The sequence below is a fragment of the Chroicocephalus ridibundus genome, chromosome 1 (assembly GCF_963924245.1).
Source record: "Chroicocephalus ridibundus chromosome 1, bChrRid1.1, whole genome shotgun sequence".
NCBI classification, from domain to species: domain Eukaryota; kingdom Metazoa; phylum Chordata; class Aves; order Charadriiformes; family Laridae; genus Chroicocephalus; species Chroicocephalus ridibundus.
Window position 1 is genome coordinate 33,378,908 of NC_086284.1, and position 20,762 is coordinate 33,399,669.

Below are 20,762 nucleotides of genomic sequence, written 5' to 3' on the forward strand. Positions count from 1 at the left end.
GATCCTTAATAGTCTCTGCAACTAATCTCATTTCAGACCGACCGCCTTACCCCAGCCTTGTTAGCTGCCCGCAGTCTGAAGTTGTACATCCTCCCTGGAAGAAGGCTGCCTACTGTGCATTCAACATCAGAGCCTTGGTAAACCTCTCTGTGTTCATCAGTTTCCGTCTGAAACATTTCCAGACCGTAACAGGTAATGGGTGAGCCCCCGTCTACCTGAGGTGGTCCTAAAAATAAGAAAGAAAGGCTTATTTAATTTTAACGCATAACACATTTGGATCCCTTACCCTCACTAGCAGTTGTAATAGAATTACCCCAGCGCAGCTGAATTTCTCTTGCTCTTGGTCTACCCTGTAGCCTTGGAGGCTGGCATGGACCAGGAACCACTGCTGGTGTCTGCACCAGTAAAGAATCAGATGCCTACAAAGGAAAGAGAGATTAATGAAGTCATCTAGGCCAAAACAAGCACTACCAATTATGCCACAAGTAAAGGCAAATACTCGAGTCAGAAACAGGATCTTCCATTTTTTGAACTACATCCTCAAATACATCAAGATGCTTAAGTGATCTGGTGCATTTTTCTCATAATGCCTATATAAAACATGCTACAGTAACAATACAAAATGCGTAATTAACCTTTGGTTTTGTGTTTTGGTACACATGCAAGGGGTAGAATTAAAAACAGTACTTAAGTATCAGTACAAACCTAGTATACATGCTTAAAATATGACTTGTTTAATGTAAAATGCTCTTTTCCATCAAACTGCAGTTTAATGATTTCTAAAACCTTAATCTAAGGGTTGTATACTTGTTTCTGGGCAGAGATGTCAATCAGAAGAGATTAAAAAAATTGAGATTTCAACTTTTTGATTGCTTAGTCATACTTAATGTGTAACAAACTTCCACCTCTGATCCGAAGTGCGTGCAAAAATACACCCGCAGCAGATGGCATTGACTATTCTGGATGCAGACAGAGATGAGTCAGAGACAATGCGGGGTTATTAGCTTCAGTGCGATACAGAACAAATACAAAGTTGGTAAGCCTTTTAGTTTACACGAGAGATGCATCTTAAGAGTCTCATTTCACAACTGCTTTCTACATATGTTCCAGAAAGAGGAGAGTGGAAGCTCTGCTGCTTTTCAGTTCCTTTGAAATGTATTGTTGCACTGAACAACAGATGCCACTTAAAAAGCAGAATGTTTCCTAGGAGGCCTATGTCCACAACAAGCTACAGAAAAGTTTCATTACTTCTTTCTTCACTCTTCTTTTGTTGATTCCTGACACCTTCAGAAAAGTATCAGAATTTTCTGAAAGTTATCTTCTCTTTGGTACTCAAATAATGTTTGTTGTAAACTAATTGGGGTGGCAGTTGTGGTTAGGTGCTGGGAAGTATACTGCCTTTCCTCTTCCCCTGTACAACCGCAATGGCGTGAGGGAAAGCACTGCAGCAGAGCCAGCACCGAAGGCGTCCAGATTTATTCTTAAACAAGGTGGCTGTGGGCAAGGCTATTTTTGTAGGAGGCTTCTATGTGGAGGAAAAACGCATGGATTTCATATAGTAAAAGGGGCTGGGGAAGAAACGGTAAACACCAAGGATGCAGGGTTTTAAGATTTTCAGATCAGCTTAGCAGTGAAGCCCCGCTGGAGTCTGTAGAGACCCAGTTACACTTGCTGCTGGGGAGAAGGGAGAAGAATACAGCATGACATCTTGGCACTGGAGGCTGAACTACACCACAGAAGCGACAGTGCAAGTGTGCATGTACGTAACGTGTATGTAACGTGTATGTATACGAGAGCACAGTAGGGCACACCCAGTTGTTTGGCAATACTGAAAAGCAGGGCAATGTGAACATCTTGCTGTGTCTGAGACCGCACGGGAAGAGACTACAGAGCACAACTCTGGGGAAACACTCTGTCCTCCCCTGCCTGCTGGGCTGACTCGGCTGCTCACAGTACTCCACCGACCACACGGAAAACCTTAAACTGACACGGCTGTCTTGGGTTAGGCCTTAAGAAATGACATTCTGTCAACATATCACACGGGAAAAGACATAGTTTCTGTAAATAAGAAAAAGCACTTTAAACAGAATACAGTAGCTGAAAAGAATATTCACATTGATTTCTTTAAAAAATGGGCAGAAACTTGAAACACTGTGCATCAATACTGGAACCTTTTTGAGGTACTAATTATGGCTACTTTGTTAGGCACTTCTGTACAATATTTGCTTATTAACTACTGGACCAGATTTTCTTAAAGAGAGAGAAATTTTATTTACTAAAAATATTAGCTCATATTACCATGCTTTGTCCTCCTTCCCCAACGCAATATACACGTAAGCGATAGGAACAGCCAGGATTTAGTCGGTCGCACACGTGTTCCCTCGCAGCTCCGCTGTATACTGTGTCCCATTTGTTTCCTGAAAGGTTAAAAATAAGTGTGCAATGAAGCAAGGTGTTATTTGCCACTCTTCAGTACCAGCCACAGCAGGTATCCTAGCTTCACTAAATAAGCATGTGCCTGATGTTTATCAAAAAAATATAAGGCTTGCTTTGAGTTTCCCAGAAAAAGATCCAATCACTTCATAAAGACAGTTTTCTAGGTAAATTTGTGTAGATCTGGTTTAGTGAAATATCTTCCTTATTTGGTATTCACATTAACTAGGGGAGAATTTACTTTTAATGAAGTAGTTATTACTGGGCCAGCAGATTCAAACATCCGAACCAAATAAATAAGAAAGATACAAAAGAAAAATTTTGTATGGAAAAGAAACTTTTAATTACTACATTCATTTTGCACAATGTAACTACAGTTTACAGTTGATAAAGCTTGTTCCTGTGTTCCTGAATGGCCCAGTACCATCTGAAATACTGATTTCATTCTTTGCTATTCAGCCAGATTCTTAAACCAGATACTCTTTAGCGTTCTCTCTCTCTTTTTAAAGAGATTAAGCAGGGAACCTGGGGACTTTCAATTAAATCTCCAGCAACTCAATACATCACAGAATTTAGAGGACCGGCAATGAAACGTTAACGCACGGCTCACTACATCTGCGTGAAAGCCTCAGGGAAGTCATTCCAAAAGAGACTTAACATGGGCACACGATGGAGTAAGAAAAGTGATAGACTTTACTCTCAAAAGAACCACAGCTGAGACCCCTGACAGGGCTGCCATTACAACTGGGGGACAGTGCGCTGCCTTAATCTGACACAGCACTGGAGAAGTATAAACTTTCATTCTCAGTGTGACTGTTTCTGAATTTAATAAGGTTACTTAAGAGGTGTAGATTTTTAAGTAATTTAGCTGGATAGCTTTATGTCCAGTTTAGAAATACTGTTAATTTCCTTTCTGTATGAAAGGACAGAAAAGCAAGTATCAGAGACATCCCAACTGCATCACTGTTCTACTTTTAATAGTGATAAATGGAGCACTAGTTTTTCTTTCCTCTGTCACACATCCAACAAACCTTCGTGGCCCTGTCCTCTTGCCCTACAACGCCGGGAATGTGTCATTTCATTTCCAAAACAGAATACACCTAATTAATCAGTTAAACACGGAGCATCTTTTGACACAGACTTTTGTGGCATCTTCTTTCTAAGCCAGAGAAAAAGAACGTCTTGTATACAAGCATCTGGATCCCTATTTTTTTAATGGCAGTCCCTTGCAGTAACTTTCCCTATCATAATACACATTTTACTCTTCCCACAGGCATACACAAGCAGAAAAAAGAACACAGCTGAATGCCAACATATGCTCCAAATACTTACCATTTAAGCCTTCAGACATTTCCACAACGTATGTATTTATTGCTGCTCCTCCATTGTCTTTTGGCGGATCTATAAAAACCAGCAATATTCCAACTAAGCGAGGTAAATTAAATGGTTTTGTAGCTTTTGGGGAGAATTTACAAAAGGCAAAACCAACAGCTGACTGGAGATGGGTGCTTGTTTAGACAGACAGCAGCCTAGCTAGCGACAGCATCCGAGTTCAGGACAGCCACAAATTACTCAAGTTCTCCACTGTGCAAGGCCACCAGCTCACAACCCAACTTTACACTCTACAGATGAAGAGTCACAAGTGAACCAGGCACCTGCCATATGCCACAGCAAACATCTCAGTCTGAAGTGCTGTAGAAAGCTGCCTGATTATGGTTTCAGGGACATAGATCCTAATGGTCCTGTAATTTGGACTGCGGAGGGGAAAAGATTATCATACCGATTTGCATATAAGAATATTTCAAAATTATTTAAAGACAGGCTTTCAAAAACCTAAATATTTTGGGAGAGAACAGAGGTCAGGAGTTCTACACTGAAACCATAATCTCTTAAATTTTTAATGCATCACTGGAAATTGAGTGCACTGTCCTCCCTGGTACAATATTCATGTACAAGACATGAACCTACAGACCCATCTTTGACATATAAACCCACTACTCTTCCTCAGAGCTGACTTAAGAGAACAAGAGAATTAAAATAATGTGGAAAAACAACATTTTGGACAAATATAAAGACAGCGTGATACTTCAACGCAGAAGGGTGCTGCTGCCATAAGATAACATTGTGTAGGTGCTGGCTGACATGGTGTTGGCTCTTAGGCAAGGGTTACGTATCATGTCACACCTGCTAAATAAAAGGAGACTTATTCTATGGCACAAAGCACTTTTGTGGTTGGAAGGTAGCAAGTTACTCCAAGTGAAAAATAAAATTATCACATTAATTATCATTTACTAAAAAAAAAGAAAAGAGAGTATTAGTGTTCAAAATAATGACTGCTGAAGGTTCTTATATATGAATAGATATTTTAGATAGTTTTCAATTTACAAATCAGGTATTTCTTATAACTTCATACATTATGTATCATCCATAAAAGATCAAGTATCAGGCCCTGATGTAGAAAGCACTCTATAAAGATGCAAGACTAGACTTGCTGAGTACTACTTATACTCTATACAAGTAACTCTTCTTATTAATGCAAAAGAATTAGCATACACTATTAAACAGAAATAGGTAAGAAATTCAATTACCTGTGACAATAAATAAAACCTTTGTCTGATTTTCTGCTAAAGTACTGCATCATACAGTACTGTGTCACCTTCTCCTATTTCACAGCATAAGGCTAAAAACCTCTGAGCCTAAAGAAAAGTTTCTCAAGATCCTTAGCAAATAAAAACATTTACCCATCAAAACCAAACACTTTGAAGAGACAGGCTGAACTTGGATCTTCTCTTTTGATAAAACCCCAGAATTTGGGGGCATCTGCCTTTTGTGCCAGAGAAACAGATCTTCTTAGTACACAAATTAACATTCCTGTTTTTTTAATTATTGTAGTCCCCTCCAATAACAGTCCCTATTACAATTTATATATTATTCTTCCTATTATACTGCCACCCTAACTATTTTTAATCAATATTTTTCTCTTAGTTCCATGAAAATCATAATGACTCAGTGACTGATGTATTACTGAAGTAAAACCTGGCCTTCTATATACAAATATATATATATATGAACTATTATATATATACGTAAAATACAGACAACATACTCTAAACAGAGCTGGACAACAATCTTACCCCAGATTATTTTAAAACTCTGTGCGTGAATTTTTCCTTTCACCATGGGTTTTGAAGGTACTCCAGGCTTGTCTGGACAAGTAATGTATTCTACTGTCTCGCTTGGACTGCTTTTCCCTTCTGAGTTATAGGCAATGACCTGCAAATATATAAAAAATATTATAAACAGAACAAACGCACTGGTTAGTGGTATGCTACTCACTGTTAATAGTACGGTGAAATTAATTTATATGTATGCTTTGACAGACAGCTACATAATAAATTATCAGATAAGAACTAAAGCTATTATATACCTTCATTTTACATTTTCATTAGTCTCATAGTTAGAAAATCAGTGTTCTGAAATTAAAGTTTCCTGCACACTGACAGCAAAAAAAAGAAACCCTAGTAATTGTGAGCCTGAAAAAAAAATAATAAAAAATTATTTCAAAAATCAAATAACCTTCCACATCCCCCAAATTTCAAATGTTGATGCATAAAGTTAGGCTTCTACTTAGGACATTGAAGAGTTGCCTGAGTGTAAAAGGCAATCAGGATGACATCTGTGGGTGCTCAATATAGCACAAGGCACTTTATTTCAAGTCAAGGATCTGAAAACTCGTTTTTTTAAAGCCATCTAAGATACTCAGAAATTAGGCAGGTCTAAGAACAACTCTTTTTTATTTGACTTACACAATTTATTGATAACACGATATACACATGAGAAAAAACCGTTATAAAAGCATAGAAACAAAGGATGAAAAAGACATACAGCAAAGAGGCCACTTTTAAACTTTCACTGAAGGAACTTAAAAGTATTCAAATTTTAATTGCAATTCCCTTCCCACTGAGGTAAAAATATTTTAATGTAACAAAGTTAAGAGCAAAAAGTGATGCTCTACCAACTGCTAAAGAAACTTGAATAACTGGGATAAATCCAGTAGAGCTCTCATGCTACTATAGTACGTTCTTTTAAGGAAATACATTCAGAGATAAAAAAGTGTTTACATGGGTAAGTTGTATTAACAACAACAAAGGTGAGATAAACTCTTCAGTCCCAAGGAAAATTATGGCAAAGGTTGTCATGGTAGTAATTTACAGACACATGAAGGACAAGATGATTAGATTTATCAAGGGTAAATCACGTTCAATCAACCTGAATGCCTTCTACAATGAACCAACTTACTCAACAGATGAAGGGAGGGCTGTGGACATCATCTACCCTGATTTTAGTTTGATATGGTCTCCCACAACATCCATGTAGACAAGCTGGTAAGATACGGACAGGACAGATGGACCAAAAGATGGGTGTGGAAAACCTGGTAGAATGCCAGGCTCAAAGGGTGGCTGTTAATGGTTCAAAGGCAAATTGGCAGCTGCTCATGATTCGATTTCCTCAGCAGCCAATACAACGTCAGGTACTATTCAGCATCTTTAGAAGTGATGTCGATGATAGGAATGAATGCACCCTCCCCAGGTTTGCATATGACACCAAACTAGGAGCAGAGACACTGGAAGGAAGAGCCACCATACAGACAGACTTTGACAGGCTGGAAGATTGCATCAGCAAGAACTGTGTGAGTTTTGACAAAGGTAAATGTAAAGCCTTGCACCTGGGATGGAATAATCCCAGCAGTGGTACAGTCTGGGGTCTGACTGGCTAGTCAGCTTTTCTTTTTTCAGCTCTGCTGAGAAGGACCTTGCGATCCTGGTGGAGAGCAAGCCAAATGAATCAGCCAAGCACCCTGGAGTAGCAAAGGCGAATTGTTTCATGGACTGCATGAGCAAGAATTTAGCCAGCAGAACAAGGGATCTGATTATGCCACTTTACTCAGCCCTTTTTGGCCTGGAATACTAGGTTCAGTTTTGGTCCTCCCAATTCAAGAGAAACACTGACAAACTGGAGAGAGCCCAGAAGAGGGCCAGCATGATTAGAGGGTTACAGAACCTGACACAGAAAGAAAGGTTGAAGAACTTGGTTTACTCTGCCTAGAAAAAAGAAGTTTCATGGGGGGAGATCTAACCACAGTCTTCCAATAACCAAAAGGTAGTTACAAAAGAGGTGAAGATACTCTCCTCACAAGGATCTGTGATGACCGGATAATGGGCAAGTGCGTTAGGGAGAATTCTGGCTGGATATAAGAAAAGAAATTAATCACGATGAGAACAGGCTGCCCACAGAAGTGGTGGCACCTCCCTTGCTGGAAATACTAAAGTCTCAGCTCGACAGGGCTAGGACAGAGTTGAATTGCCTAACCTAAGTCCCTGCTTTCTACACAAGTTTGACCAAGACGATGCCCAAAAGTCCCTTCCAACCTAGACTCCTCTGTGATTCTAGGAAAACAAATTGCTGCTATTCTTAACTTTCTGGTTGTGTCTGCTGTTAGTTTACTATGTATTCTCATTTGTTCCTAGCAAAAAACTAAACAACCTAAAGAAAGGGATTTTGGCTTTTATATGTTTTAAAAATGAGCAGAATTGAAATGACAGCAGTAATGTTAGTCCAGATTGAGAAAAGGAAATGTGAGCTAACATGTCTCTCAGACATTAAGTCTCCCGATACAGTTTACAAGATTAACAATCATCTGGTTGTCTTTGTGCCCTTACAAATGAAGTTAAACAGGCACAGTTAGGATTTACGTATTATAATAAGGTTTCCAATGGATATAAAGCTTCTTTCAAAAGCCTTAAGGAATATTACTACTAATTAAGTCTTTTTCCCATATAATAAAAATTAAAGACCTAATTAACATAACATTTGTTTCTCCTTTATGCCCCGTGAATGAGTGGACAGAGACTTCTGTTTACTGTTAGGAAAAATAGGGTATAAACATTGATTTTTTTATTTTAATGAGAAACTTAGGATGTTTAAGTTAACTACATATTGACTAATAATGTGTAGGATTAATGTGTAGGATTACTTTCAAAGGAAGACTATGATCAAGTCCTGTAAAAGCTAGTTTCGAGGTAATTAACTGTTCCTTAGTTTAAGTTCATGTGTGGCCATAACAGCCCCAGCTTGGTACAGTCCTTGGAATACACTGTATATTTTAAATTATTTAAATATTAAATTATGTAAAAAACCCCAAGTACTGGAAGTTTCAACCCTATCATAACCTTTTCTGCTTAAGAAAGTAATCGTATTGCCAAGTGCAAAATATCTGCTATCATTAACTCAATTAACTCAAACCAAACCAACCCGTAAACTGCTACCTTTCATATTGCAAAGAGATGCTGTTCTTCAGCAGTTCCCAATTCTTCCTTTTGAAATTGTGTTTTAGGTGCATGCAAGACAACAGCTATTGACATTTTTCCCTTGTAGACGGAGATGAGACTATTCTGACTCTGCTTCATACTGTGGGAAATGCCTTTAGCTTTGTTCCAAAACCTGAGCAACTGTTCAAGAGTGACTTAGAATTCACAACAGCCCAGGTTGGAAGGGACCTGAAAGATCATCTAGTCCAACCTTTAAGGGAAAAGCAAGCCTAGACGAGATTATCTAGCACCTGGTGGGGACTCCATCACGTCCCTGGGGAGGTTGTTCCAGTGATTGACTGTTCTTACTGTGAAAAATTTCTCTCTTACGCCAAGATGAAACTCCTCCCAGTGCAACTTGCACCTATTGCCCCTTGTCCTCTCCATGTGTCTCCTTGTGAAGAGGTCCCCCTGAGCCTTCTCTTCTCCAGGGAGGGAAGATCTAATGCCTTTAGTCTTTCCTTACAGGGCAGGTTCTCCAGCCCTTCAATCATCTTTGTGGCGCTCCTTTGGACCCTTTCCAGTCTGTCTGTCTTTTTTGAATTGTGGGGACCAGAACTGGACACAGTACTCCAGGTGTGGCTTGACAACAGCTGAATACAGTGGAATAATCACATCTATTAACTCTGCTAGTAATGCCCCTGTGGATGCAGCCCCGGATCCAATTTGCCTTTGTTGCTGCTATGTTGCACTGCTCCTAGTCAGTTTGTCCACCAGGACCCCCAGGTTCCTTCCAGCAAGGCTGCTCCTAGCCTATACTGGGCTCTTTGGTTATTCCAACCCAGCTGCAGGACTTTGCACTTGTTTTTGTAAACTTCATACTGGTCTTGCTAGCCCACTCTTTCAGCCTGTCCAGGTCTCTCTGCAAGATGGCTTTCCCTTCTGATGTGCCCATCTCACCACTCAGTTTTGTGTCACCAGCAAACTTGGTGAAGGTGCTTTCAATCCCATCATCTAGATCATTTGTGAAGGTGAACAGTGTGGGGCCTCGTATTTATCCCTAGAGGATCCTACTTCTAACAGGCTGCCAGCCTGAGTAAAAAACATTGATCACCACCCTCTGAGTGTGGCCTGTTGGCCAGTTTTCACTCATCTCACAGACCACCCAGCCAGTCTGCATCTTGCTGGTTTGTCCAGGAGAAGGCTGTGGGAAACAGTATTGAATGTTTTTCTGAAGTCCACGTAAACAACATCCACTGCTCTCCGCAGGCCAACTGAAAGTGTTGCTTTGATGTAGAAGGTGATCAGGCTAGTCAGGCATGATTTGCCTTTAGTGTAGGCTTTTCCCAATCACCTACTTCATTTGGCTTGTAATAGCTTCTAGGAGAACTCTTCCATTACTTTCCCAGGGACTGAAGTAAGACTAATGGGCCTGTAGTTCCCTGGGTCCTCTTTTGGGCCCTTCTTGTAGATGGGTATAACATTTGCCCTCTTCAAATCATCAGGGATATCCCCTGATTTCCATCACTTTTCAAATATTATAGACAGTGGCCTTGCAACAATGCCAGCCACTTTTCTTAACATCCTGGAGTAGATTCTGACCTGGCCCATAGATTGATGTGGGTTGAGCCCTTGCAAGAGGCCACAGCCCGGCCCTTCCTCCACCACCGGTGGGTCGACATATGCCTTGTCATAGCTACTTGATGCTGTGATCTGGGGTCCAGTTACGCCAGTAAAGACAGAGGCAAAGAAGGCACTGAGAACCTCTGCTTTATTGGCAGTATTTGTAACTTGGTTCCCTGCACTGTTTAGGGTTAGAAGCACTTCCCCGTGCTTCTGCTTACTGCTCACATATCTGAAGAACCTTCTCTTGTTGTTCTTGACATCTTCGGCCAATTTCAGTTCTAGCTGATCCTCATCCTTCCTGACTGTATCTCTGCACATCCTAGTAAGGTTCTTGTAGTCCTTGATGGCTATTTGGACAGCTTTCCATAGCCAGTATGCTTCTTTTTTGCTTTTAACCACACCCAAAAGCTCACTGTTAAGCCAGACTTCATCATGAGCTACCAAGTTCAGCCCTCAAGATTTATTAGAATGGGCTCAGCACAGTGGTAATATGAATGATTTACTAACTTGGGCTCAGTGCTATGCTAGCACTGACAGATGTTTTTTTGATCAAAGTTGCTTCTTACCCCAACACTTTCAAATGTGTTTAGAATCTATCAGAGAACCCTGTAGCTACACTATTTAATATTACCTGTGGATATGCAACAAAGACGACAAATAAAAAAAACCCAATTGCTAAGAATATTGACTTATAACCTGGAATTCAAGATACCTGCAACTGTGTTATGCCCTTGCAGAGGTTCTTATTCCTTCTGCAGAGACAATTAATGAAGCAGGCGTTTGGCTGACAGTTTTAAGAGACTGACATTCTAAGAAACTGGCATCAAATTTGGTTTTCCTTAAAATAGGCCCTCCCCACCTCTCAGTCAATCTCAAGCTACTCTGGTAAAAAAAAACCAACCCAAATATATGAAAAAAATCTTACCCTAAACTTGTATTTTGTACTACGCCTCAAATTCTTCACTGTGTAGGTAAGGTCGTCACCATCATATTTTGGCTTGAAACCATATCCCTGTAGAATTAAATAGCATTACTGGAAACATTATATTTGCAGCCCAGACCATGTAACATACTTCATACAAATAAATTACTGTTTCAGACCGTAATTGTTATGCTCCTCTAACAAAGCAGTAAGTGCACCTTCATTGGATAAACACAAGATATTTAGAGAGGGGGAAATTAATTAACCATTCTCCAATCGCAAGAGGAAAAAAGAACAGTAAAGAAAAACATATACAGTGTCAACAGAAACTATACCTCACACTTTCAAAGGGTAGAACAGGACTCATTTTAAAACAAAGGTGGTTAGGCTAAAAGGACATCTAGAGGGACCACACTGCATCATGCAATTACTTTGATCCAGCTGTTATAACGTTTAACTTTCACACGCAAATTCACAAAGTTAAAAGTAATTTAAAAGTCTTTGCAGCATTGGGGCTTAATAACGCTAATAATGATTACTGTCACAATAAAAAGCAGACAGCTATGTGGCTTGGTCACAGCAATGACAAGTCATTAGCTTAATTTCAGAAAATACAGTTCCTTGTAGAATATTCTAGCAAAAGTAATCATTGTTACACTTAAAACAGTAATGTAACACACACACATTGTAGTTTCTTTTCTTATCAAGAACAAGTATTCTAAACTTACTGAGTTCTCATCCTCCATCTCTAATATATACGAGATTCCTTCATCTGATGGTGTTCCTGAGGGTTTTGTCCACTGTAGGGATAACCAAGTAACTCCAGCATTAATCAGCAAAGGACTTGCTGGTGCGGTTGGGGCAGTGCCTGAGGTATGATACAGGACTTCTTCACTAAAACCACTGTTTAAAACAGACAGTATGTAAACTAACTAGACACAATAATGAATACCTAGAAATACATTATTCTTACTAAATACAGCTATGACAGTTTCTTGGACACATGCACAACTGGAAATTGCAAGCTGGTATATGCAGACGACTTCACTTGCCCATGAATCTGTCGGTAACAAAACATCTGAACAAGGTTAACATGTTCATAACTGAAAGATTCCTTTGTATGATATAATTACAACGTTTTGCTGACCGAAATGTTTTGCTTTTTCATATTAAGTCATTATTTTAAAACAGCAGAGCTCTACATGCAATAATGTACTAATACTAGAGTGCCCTTCCTATTCAAAATGAAAACATGAAGACATAAAAGCATATATGGGAAGAAATTTTGCTTCCCAGGCAGCAATTATGTGCTTCAAGTAGACTGTGAAGTACTAATTTCTCTAGTGATTCAGAAAATAATAGAGTAATAGCCTCATTCAATGTTAAGTTACTTTAAGAGTTGCCAATATGTAAGTCTTATTGCAGAACAAATTAAGTTGAGTGTACACCAGTGAATCTCCTAACACAACTGTTAACCTTATCTGATGACACTTAGATATGCCTTGAAGTGAAAATACAAATAAATTACATTAAAGGACCTACTGTGAGACAGAGGGATGCAAAAGTCAGTAAATGGGTACTATGTTTGCACAGATGGTCTGTCATGTATCCAACTAGACTAAAAAAAACCCACCTGTTCTGTGCTGGCATTTGCTGCTTCTACATCAGATCTGAAGAAACATTTACAGGCTTAAGAGTTACTCTTATTTTTTCAACCATATGAGACCAATGTCAAAGATGTAATTTTAGTCTAAAAAGCAAGGCATTAACTAAGTGAGCATCAGGAAGCCCTGAAAATAAAATTCTCTGTATGGCTTAAACAACAGTACCAGTTAAATACCTTGTGTGTTGGAACCTGACTTTCCTGAAAAATCTCAATATAAATACCTCAACTTTCCTTTCTCTCTTACTCAACCTACATTATAATAACACACAAGTTTTAAATTTTGGTCTGCTCTGAAGTTTTTTTGTCAATAGTAATAACAATAACAATACAGACAACACATTATCAAGAGTGTTGACAAGCACCCAAAGCAGACATACACTTTGTGTGGACATGCAGACTGCGAAACAGATTGTGAAGCAAGAAGTGAAAAAGTGCAAAACGAGAAAACTTCTTAAATTTGGGGGGGAACAGTAGTCTTTTTCTTGCAAAAAGTCACAAGAAAGAAAATCTCTGAAATGAAGATGGTGTGATATATACAATATATCTACTAAAAAAATCTCAGCATCGTATAGGCAGGCTAGAGAACACATGAAGACAGACTAGACAAAAACTCAAATACTAAGCCTATCTCTATTCACAACGAACTATTGAAGGAGTCACCTTACAAGCAGATATAAGGTAAAAAACACCACACCTTAAACAGATTTAATCTCTTTACTTGATTGAACCACTCCAGAATACGCTGAAATCAACTAAGAGTTCTACATTTGAATGACTCTTAACAATTAAATTAGAAGTACAATAATGCTGTCTATCTTTTAAATAGATTTTAGTTTTCCAGTTTTCTTTAGACACTTTTTCATGTGTGGTTAGAATTAAATTTAAAAATATGAGTAACTCAAAGATAAAACACCTGCTCTTGTTGGTAAAATTATTTAGACAAATTTCTGTCTCCAGATACCTAAGGTTCTCAACATTCTTCATAAGGAATAATCAGGCAGTCTACCCTAATAAATATTATTTCAAGAGAATTCTTAATTAAATAATACCATGAAGACAATAAAGCGCATCTTTACAAGGCCATGAAATATTGATTTAAAAATCTATTCGGCGTGATTAGTTTAAGAAGGGTACTTAATTGATCAGTGTCTTCTACCAGCTTACGCTGCAGCAATCTGTAATACGTGCGGTATTCCTAGAGGGTACATTTACACTCAGACGTAAAAGGGGAGCAGGAATGGAGCCTGAGCACTGGACCCTGTTTAACTGCCAGCTCACTCCCTGCCTTTTATTTTTTTGAACAGTTCCAACTAAATCTCATCAAGACAAAGTCCAGGAGCAACTCAGAGAATAATTAATTCCAGAAACACCATCCAGAAGGCAGTAACATAATAAAGACTGTGTCAGAGCACACTGAAAGTCATTCTAGCCCACTATACTGTCCTCTGACAATAGCCCAAAGCAGGTGTCTAAGGAAAGACACAGGAACAGGCACCATACGCAACGCATTCCCTCAGTACTCTCCAAAAACTCCCAACAAACACCTCAGATCTCCTAAGCCAGCTGTAGTTTTTGCATACTTAATACTCTGCAGAAGGTTTCTTCCGCCCAGCGTGAATTACAACCCCAAGTCTGGCTCCCTGTTCTCTACACTGTCCTTCAACACTGTCCAAGCAGGCATTGCTCCCTCAACAACCTCCTTGCACCCGCTGAAGGACACAAAAGACACATCCTTTATTTCATGCTATAAAAACTGCACTCTGGTGAGCGGCAGCACAATGCTCATAATATTTCAAACACCAAATTAAAAATACAAATGCAAAATAGCATTTTTAGGCTGATGGCTAGAGAAGCCCTGTCTTTATGCCACATAGGACCTCAAGGTCCAAGTGCTACTACGTAGTGTGGACACCACAGCAGTCTGCTCTAGAGATGATGAGCCCTGGTGGTGTGACTATTAGCCAGGTTTATTCGCTTTGCCTGAAGACCAAGAAACATCCCCAAGAGCTACTGCACCCAGTAGTGCAAGCATAACTTGAGAAAACAGTAATTTTTTTATTTTTTTTTTAACAAGTTCTTATTTATAGTCTCTTCTGAAGTCAGATGTGATTCGTTCAAAAATTCAAAACAAAGTTTGGTGCTCTATAACTTCTGAAAAGTAGCCATTAAAAGTAAGAGCCACATATCCTAAGCATTCATGATAAGATCTAGAACTTCAAAAGAATTCAGTGATATGGTAATGTCATATTCTGTCCATTTCCCAGGGTAACAGGAGACTAACAGAGGCCTTAGATAAAGGGACATAGCGGAATAACGGGACACCGCAAAGAGCACAATACAGATACACCTACAGGTGGCAGTGGGCGTTCTGCCAGACTTACTTCCTGCTCCAGCAGAATTACTGACACCTCTTTATACTGTCACCACTAAAACTCTCCATTTAAGGACAGCTGATAAGCCCTGGAAAATTGCTACACCACCTTCAGGAGCTACCTGAGATCTAGCACCATGTCAAACCTGCCTGGAACCAAGAGCAGCAGAGAGCATGGTAGGAGGTGCCCTCTGGTTGGCACTGCAGCAGCACAAGCACTGCAGCATTTAAACTATTACCTTCTGGTCCTTAGGCTGAGTCACTTATCTTTTAGCATGATTCCCAGAATTTTAGTGTGTTTATTATATCAGACACAAAAGCCACAGTTGCACTGAATGTGTGAATCTCTACAATGTAGTGCTTAGCCAAAAATTCTACTGCAAGTACGTGCAGTAGGAGACACGTTCAAGGTAGCAACTTCAGTGGTCAGCGTAGGTCGACAAAGACAGAAGCTAAACACTAGCACAGCCTGCGCTGATTTCACGTGCGAGCAGCTGGGTTGTCTGTGCCATGCTGGGGCTCCCCATTCTAGAAGGATCTTACACAAATGTCTAAGCAGCCCGTTCAGGAAATAAGGCTAAGTCTGGCCGAAGTAGCTGTACCATCTGCTTCTAAGAGGGGACGAGACTTGTAGCATTTATAAGGTGAGTATGCACATAACGTAGTGGTTGTAGTATGTAGTCATACCATGCCTGGACAGAACACATTATGCTGGGAACCACAGATCAGCTGAGATCGGAAGGGATCTCTGGAGGTGATGTTGTCCAGCCTCCCCTGCTCAAGCAGGGTCAAGTGGTTTGTAGTACACAGGTTATCTGCAAACTGAATAATCCGATCACATACCGTGAATTAACTATGCAGTTGGACTAGATGATAATTGTAGGTCCCTTCCAACTGAACTATTCTATATTCTATTTCATACCAGTTGGACAAAAGACTTGTTTCTTTAAATGCCATCATGTGTTTTTCCTAAATAAGCACACACATGCATATACATGCTTTCCATATTTATGTACAAAATAGTAATATTTACCTCATTCCCATGTCATTTTTGGCTGCTAGCCTAAAGGTGTACCCCATTGCTGGTGATAGTTTAGTAATCCTGTACTGCTTCTGTTGGCCATAGTAACACTGGCAAAACTCTCCATTTCCTTTCCCCTAAAAAGGAATAAGTTAATCACAATTTTTCACCCCATTATACATGCAGCCATCTATTAAAGCAACACACAAACGTGAAGTAAGCTCATTTTTTGAAATGAAACATAACTCAAGAATCTCCCGTATCGTGAGGTAGTAGTATATGAAACTGAAATAGAAGCTTTTTTCCTTCATTTCCATTTCCCAGCTTCACGGGGTTGGAAGGAAAAAGCCATGAAGTTTCTGCAGCTCTGCCATGTCAGGACAGCTGTCCAGGTAGGGCGTGGAAGATGCTTGCGGGGGCATAGTAGATCCACCCACCCCCTTTGTACAAAAGAAAGACTATTACAGGAAAACAATCCTTTAGTGTCAGCTCTTGAAAGAAGTATTGGACTACAAGTGATAAAGCCACTATTAAGAGTAGCAGAATCATGTAATTAAGATCCTATTATTTTATATTCCTGAAGAAAAAAATTGGGCAATAACCGTACTTTCATAGTTGCTTCAGGAATTACATATTTGTGACATGCCTCTAGACACAAGTCTTAATTTTCACACAGCTTGATGTGCACAGTCACTTACAACTACTTTTTAAAAACACTACAAAATTAAAAATAAAATAGAACGACTTGCTTACTTCATCCCATTCCAAAAGGTAACTGTGGATTTTAGAACCATTATCACAAGATGCCTGCAACAGGAAAAGAAGGCAATTTGAGCTCTAACTGGATACAAGACCACTTAAGAAAAAAATGCTTGTGTAGGTCAAATCATGATAAGGCCAGTGGAGAACAAATGATGCTCCCCTTATAAGATTGTTTCGCTTGCCAAGATAGTCCTAGTTCAGTCTCCGTTCAGTCAATGCTTGTATCATGTTTATGGTTTTGTTTTTTAATTTAGACCTTGAAAAGGTATTCGGCCAGCAGTGTAAAATGACAATATTTTTCTGAGCCGCCAGACTGCAGCTCTGCTTAAATCTCAGTCTTTCCAGACCACTTCATTTGCTTTGCACAAACAAGCCTGTGTTCAATAACAGAGAAAGGAATTGGTTCCGCATTACAAGAGGGGACTGGAACTCAAACCACCGTCTCTCATTTGAACTCAGTAATTTCATCTACAAAGGCTTTTCTGGGAATCCTTCTCTTTTTACTGAAGTCCACATTTAACCCAGTACATGTATTTGTGGTCATGGAACTGTAACTGAAATTAGTATGTTTGAGAAAAATTTTCCGTTTCAACTAAGTGGCATTTAACTGACAAATCCAAACCAATTCTGAAGAGTTTAAAATACTTATTTAAAAGGTTTTAAAACAATTCTTACCTTCCACTGCAAAGTAAGAGAATTTTTGGTCCGATTAGTTATCCTGGGCAAATTTGGAGTATCAGGTTCACAACTCGTTGTGGTAAAACTCTCTGCTTCTGAAGGGCTCCCCTTTACACAGTTGCATTCTACTTGGACTCTAAAGTGGAAAAGAGCCAGTAATATTTTGCTTGAAAATCTGTATATACAGTTTCCAAAGAAAACTGAGTATTCAGAAGTAAGTTACTGCCTTGCCGTCTCATTATTAAAATAGCACTGTTATTAATAAATAACTGGTGGAAGCATCTTGGTCAATAAAATAATGCAAAAGAAGAGACCTTTACTTCAGATGTACATCATCACGACCAGTCAGCTTTAGTCTCACAATTACATTTGAAATCTGTCTCTTATTCGCTTTACTTTGGTTGGGAAATAATGGTAACATCTTGCAGGCTCATTATCTGTTGTAGACATATTAATTGATATTAAGACCAATTACTCTTCTGCAAGTGCTTTCGTCAGATGAGCACAATGAAGCTGTTGATACTTTTTCAGAGTACCTTCTGCACTCCTTCAGGATCTTGCCGAGTCTGTTCACCCTTTCCTTTAAAGGAAGGCTAGGAATTAACTCCCTGTGTACTTCTGAAGAGTGAATTCTTGCTTCTGCCTCAAAGAGAAATGGTTTGTTTTTCTAATAGCTTTCCTCCAAAATTAAATACAAGATTACCATCTGGCCTCCCCCTTGCTCTCCTGCTCACGCTCCTCAGCTGTGTAGTTATGCCTTGTCTCCTCCTTGGGTGAACCTGCACATTACCCTCTTCTGATTCACCTGTTCCTTCGAGAGAAAAACCGAAAACCCCCAAAAACCCCTTTCCTCTGACCACTGGTGTAGGACTTGTGTTGCCTGCTTATGAAGATGTAAAAGTCTTTTTATGTTCTTGTTATATAAACAGCAAGTCAAAAGAAATGTGGCTTTGTTGACTTCATGAACAGGGAGAGAGACACATGTGAACAGTGACTAATGTTGCACACAAAGCTGTTTGTGCTTGCATACACTTGCAAATATGTAATTTGTCGGTTATCTTCATAGTTCAGTCTTTTCTGGTCTTCACTGATTTTAGGCAGTGTTCGCACTGGCAGAATTCACTTTAACTCCTCATTCAGGAAGAGCTTAGATGGCTAAGTTATCTATTCCCATGCATCCTCTATCAGAATTAAGCAAGAAAGAACCTGAATGTAGCCTGCTAAAAAAGGACTTATTCAGGAAAAAAAAGCATTCCTAGGCTCTGACCCTTATGCTCCAGGCATTTTCAACTTAAACATCTTTGGGTAAAGTGCATAAACTCTACTAAAAAATAGGAACAAAATCACAGGAAAAACACTTGCATATGAAGAGCTTTGAGTCAATTTATCATTCATCCTTCTCCCAAACCTGTGCTGCAGGCCATATAGTGGCCCAAATTAAATGAGGCACGTGATGAAGAACAGACTAACCCTCTTTTGCTTCCAGTTTGGTAATCGGGACAATATCCTGGAAAACAGCACAAGGAGGTACAGACCCCCTCACACTGAGACCAGGAACGCAGCTCTCCCATTTGAGCAAATGCTAATCAAAAGACTTACACAATAGAAATCCTCCTCCTCCCCACTGCTGATGTTCTAAAGCTCATGTGGGAAGAGGCACAACATTTCTCACTTGGATCCTTACTCAGACACACTTCTGTTCCCTGTGCCTCCTACCAGATGCCTCTAAATTGGTTCCCTGGTCAGTACACAGACTTGGGGTTCTCCGCAGTCAAAAGGCAAATCCTTCACACGCTGCACGTTCGGTCACTACTAAAGGTGCACTCTCCACTCGGAATTATTTCTTGAAAAGGCGGTACTTTTAAGGTGGCCTTCACTTCTGCCTTCACAATGTTATGTATTTATAAACTGCTGTATTCATACTGGTTCTTTTTAAAACAAGAGATAAAACAACCCTCCAATACATAAAAAAGGAAGGAAGAAGAATCCCTAACTACCTCTTTTCAATCTTAAGCTATTTCTTCAGCAGGACACAGCGAAGCCTCAAATTCTGGTAGAAGTTAGATTAGCAATTTCTGCTAGAAATTACATTGAGCTAGGGGCATAATTAGTAATGCATACAGGTGAGATTTACTAGCCTGCTGGAGCAAAGCGAAAGCAGCATAACCTGCCCTTCAGGTGGCCGGCAGTGATCATGTTCCTCTGCAATGCACTTACCTCCCTCTGCTGCCTCTGGGAAACAGAGAAAGCACGCAGCATCTGTGCCTCGCTCAAAGGACGGAAAAATGTCACCGGCTCATGTCACGACATGAGAAGTAAAGAGCATGGATGGTGGATGGGGGCGCAAAAATTTTCTGTTTTCTGTGCTCAGCTAAGCCAAAAATGTTGATTTGTAGCTCAAAGGAGGGTCAGATGTGGTAAAGAATCTCGACTTATGCAAATACACAGATACAACAAAACTTTTAAAACATTTCCACTGAATTTAATGAATAGAGAAGGAGATACTCACTTTGCATGGTAATCAGTTGCTGGCCTGAGATCATTTACAGTAACTTTATTTTCTTCTCCACTGGAAAGAGATATGATTTAGTTTAAGAGACTGTTTCAGAATCCCATACATTTAAAAAGACATACATCATCTAATTCATCCACCTAACACTCCTTCTAAGAAATATATCTGCCAACAGTTTATTTCTGTTGCTAAATACACTAAAGTGAAAATGCACTTATCTTTGAATTTTAGGGGGTTCTTGCTTTTGATTCCTGTTGTTTTGTCCCAGTGATTTGGGGGTTTTTTTTGTTCTGTTTGTTTGGGGTTTTTTAAGAATAATTATTTTCCTCTTTACTCAGTAAGATCAGCTGCACGTGTACGCGTGTATTTTATTACACAAAAACCATCGAAGTACTGGGGCCTTTAGAAGCTCAGTTCAGCCTTGCAAAAACAATTATCTAAAACTGTAAATGACTGCATATAT

The 20,762-nt window shown here is 39.5% G+C and overlaps 1 protein-coding gene across 10 annotated transcripts in view; it reads right to left on the reverse strand.

The window, feature by feature from the left end:
- FNDC3A (fibronectin type III domain containing 3A) overlaps positions 1-20,762 on the reverse strand; it is a 123,226-nt gene that overhangs the window by 15,500 nt on the left and 86,964 nt on the right. For all 10 annotated transcript variants that reach the window (XM_063334337.1, XM_063334347.1, XM_063334359.1 and 7 more), the window contains 11 exons: positions 20,297-20,356; positions 17,785-17,923; positions 17,101-17,154; positions 16,360-16,484; positions 12,018-12,192; positions 11,293-11,379; positions 5,568-5,706; positions 3,766-3,834; positions 2,299-2,417; positions 314-419; positions 51-226 (listed from right to left, as the gene is read on the reverse strand). In XM_063334337.1, the coding sequence (XP_063190407.1) occupies positions 51-226; positions 314-419; positions 2,299-2,417; positions 3,766-3,834; positions 5,568-5,706; positions 11,293-11,379; positions 12,018-12,192; positions 16,360-16,484; positions 17,101-17,154; positions 17,785-17,923; positions 20,297-20,356 (1,249 nt within the window). The remainder of the gene's footprint in view (positions 1-50; positions 227-313; positions 420-2,298; positions 2,418-3,765; positions 3,835-5,567; positions 5,707-11,292; positions 11,380-12,017; positions 12,193-16,359; positions 16,485-17,100; positions 17,155-17,784; positions 17,924-20,296; positions 20,357-20,762) is intronic.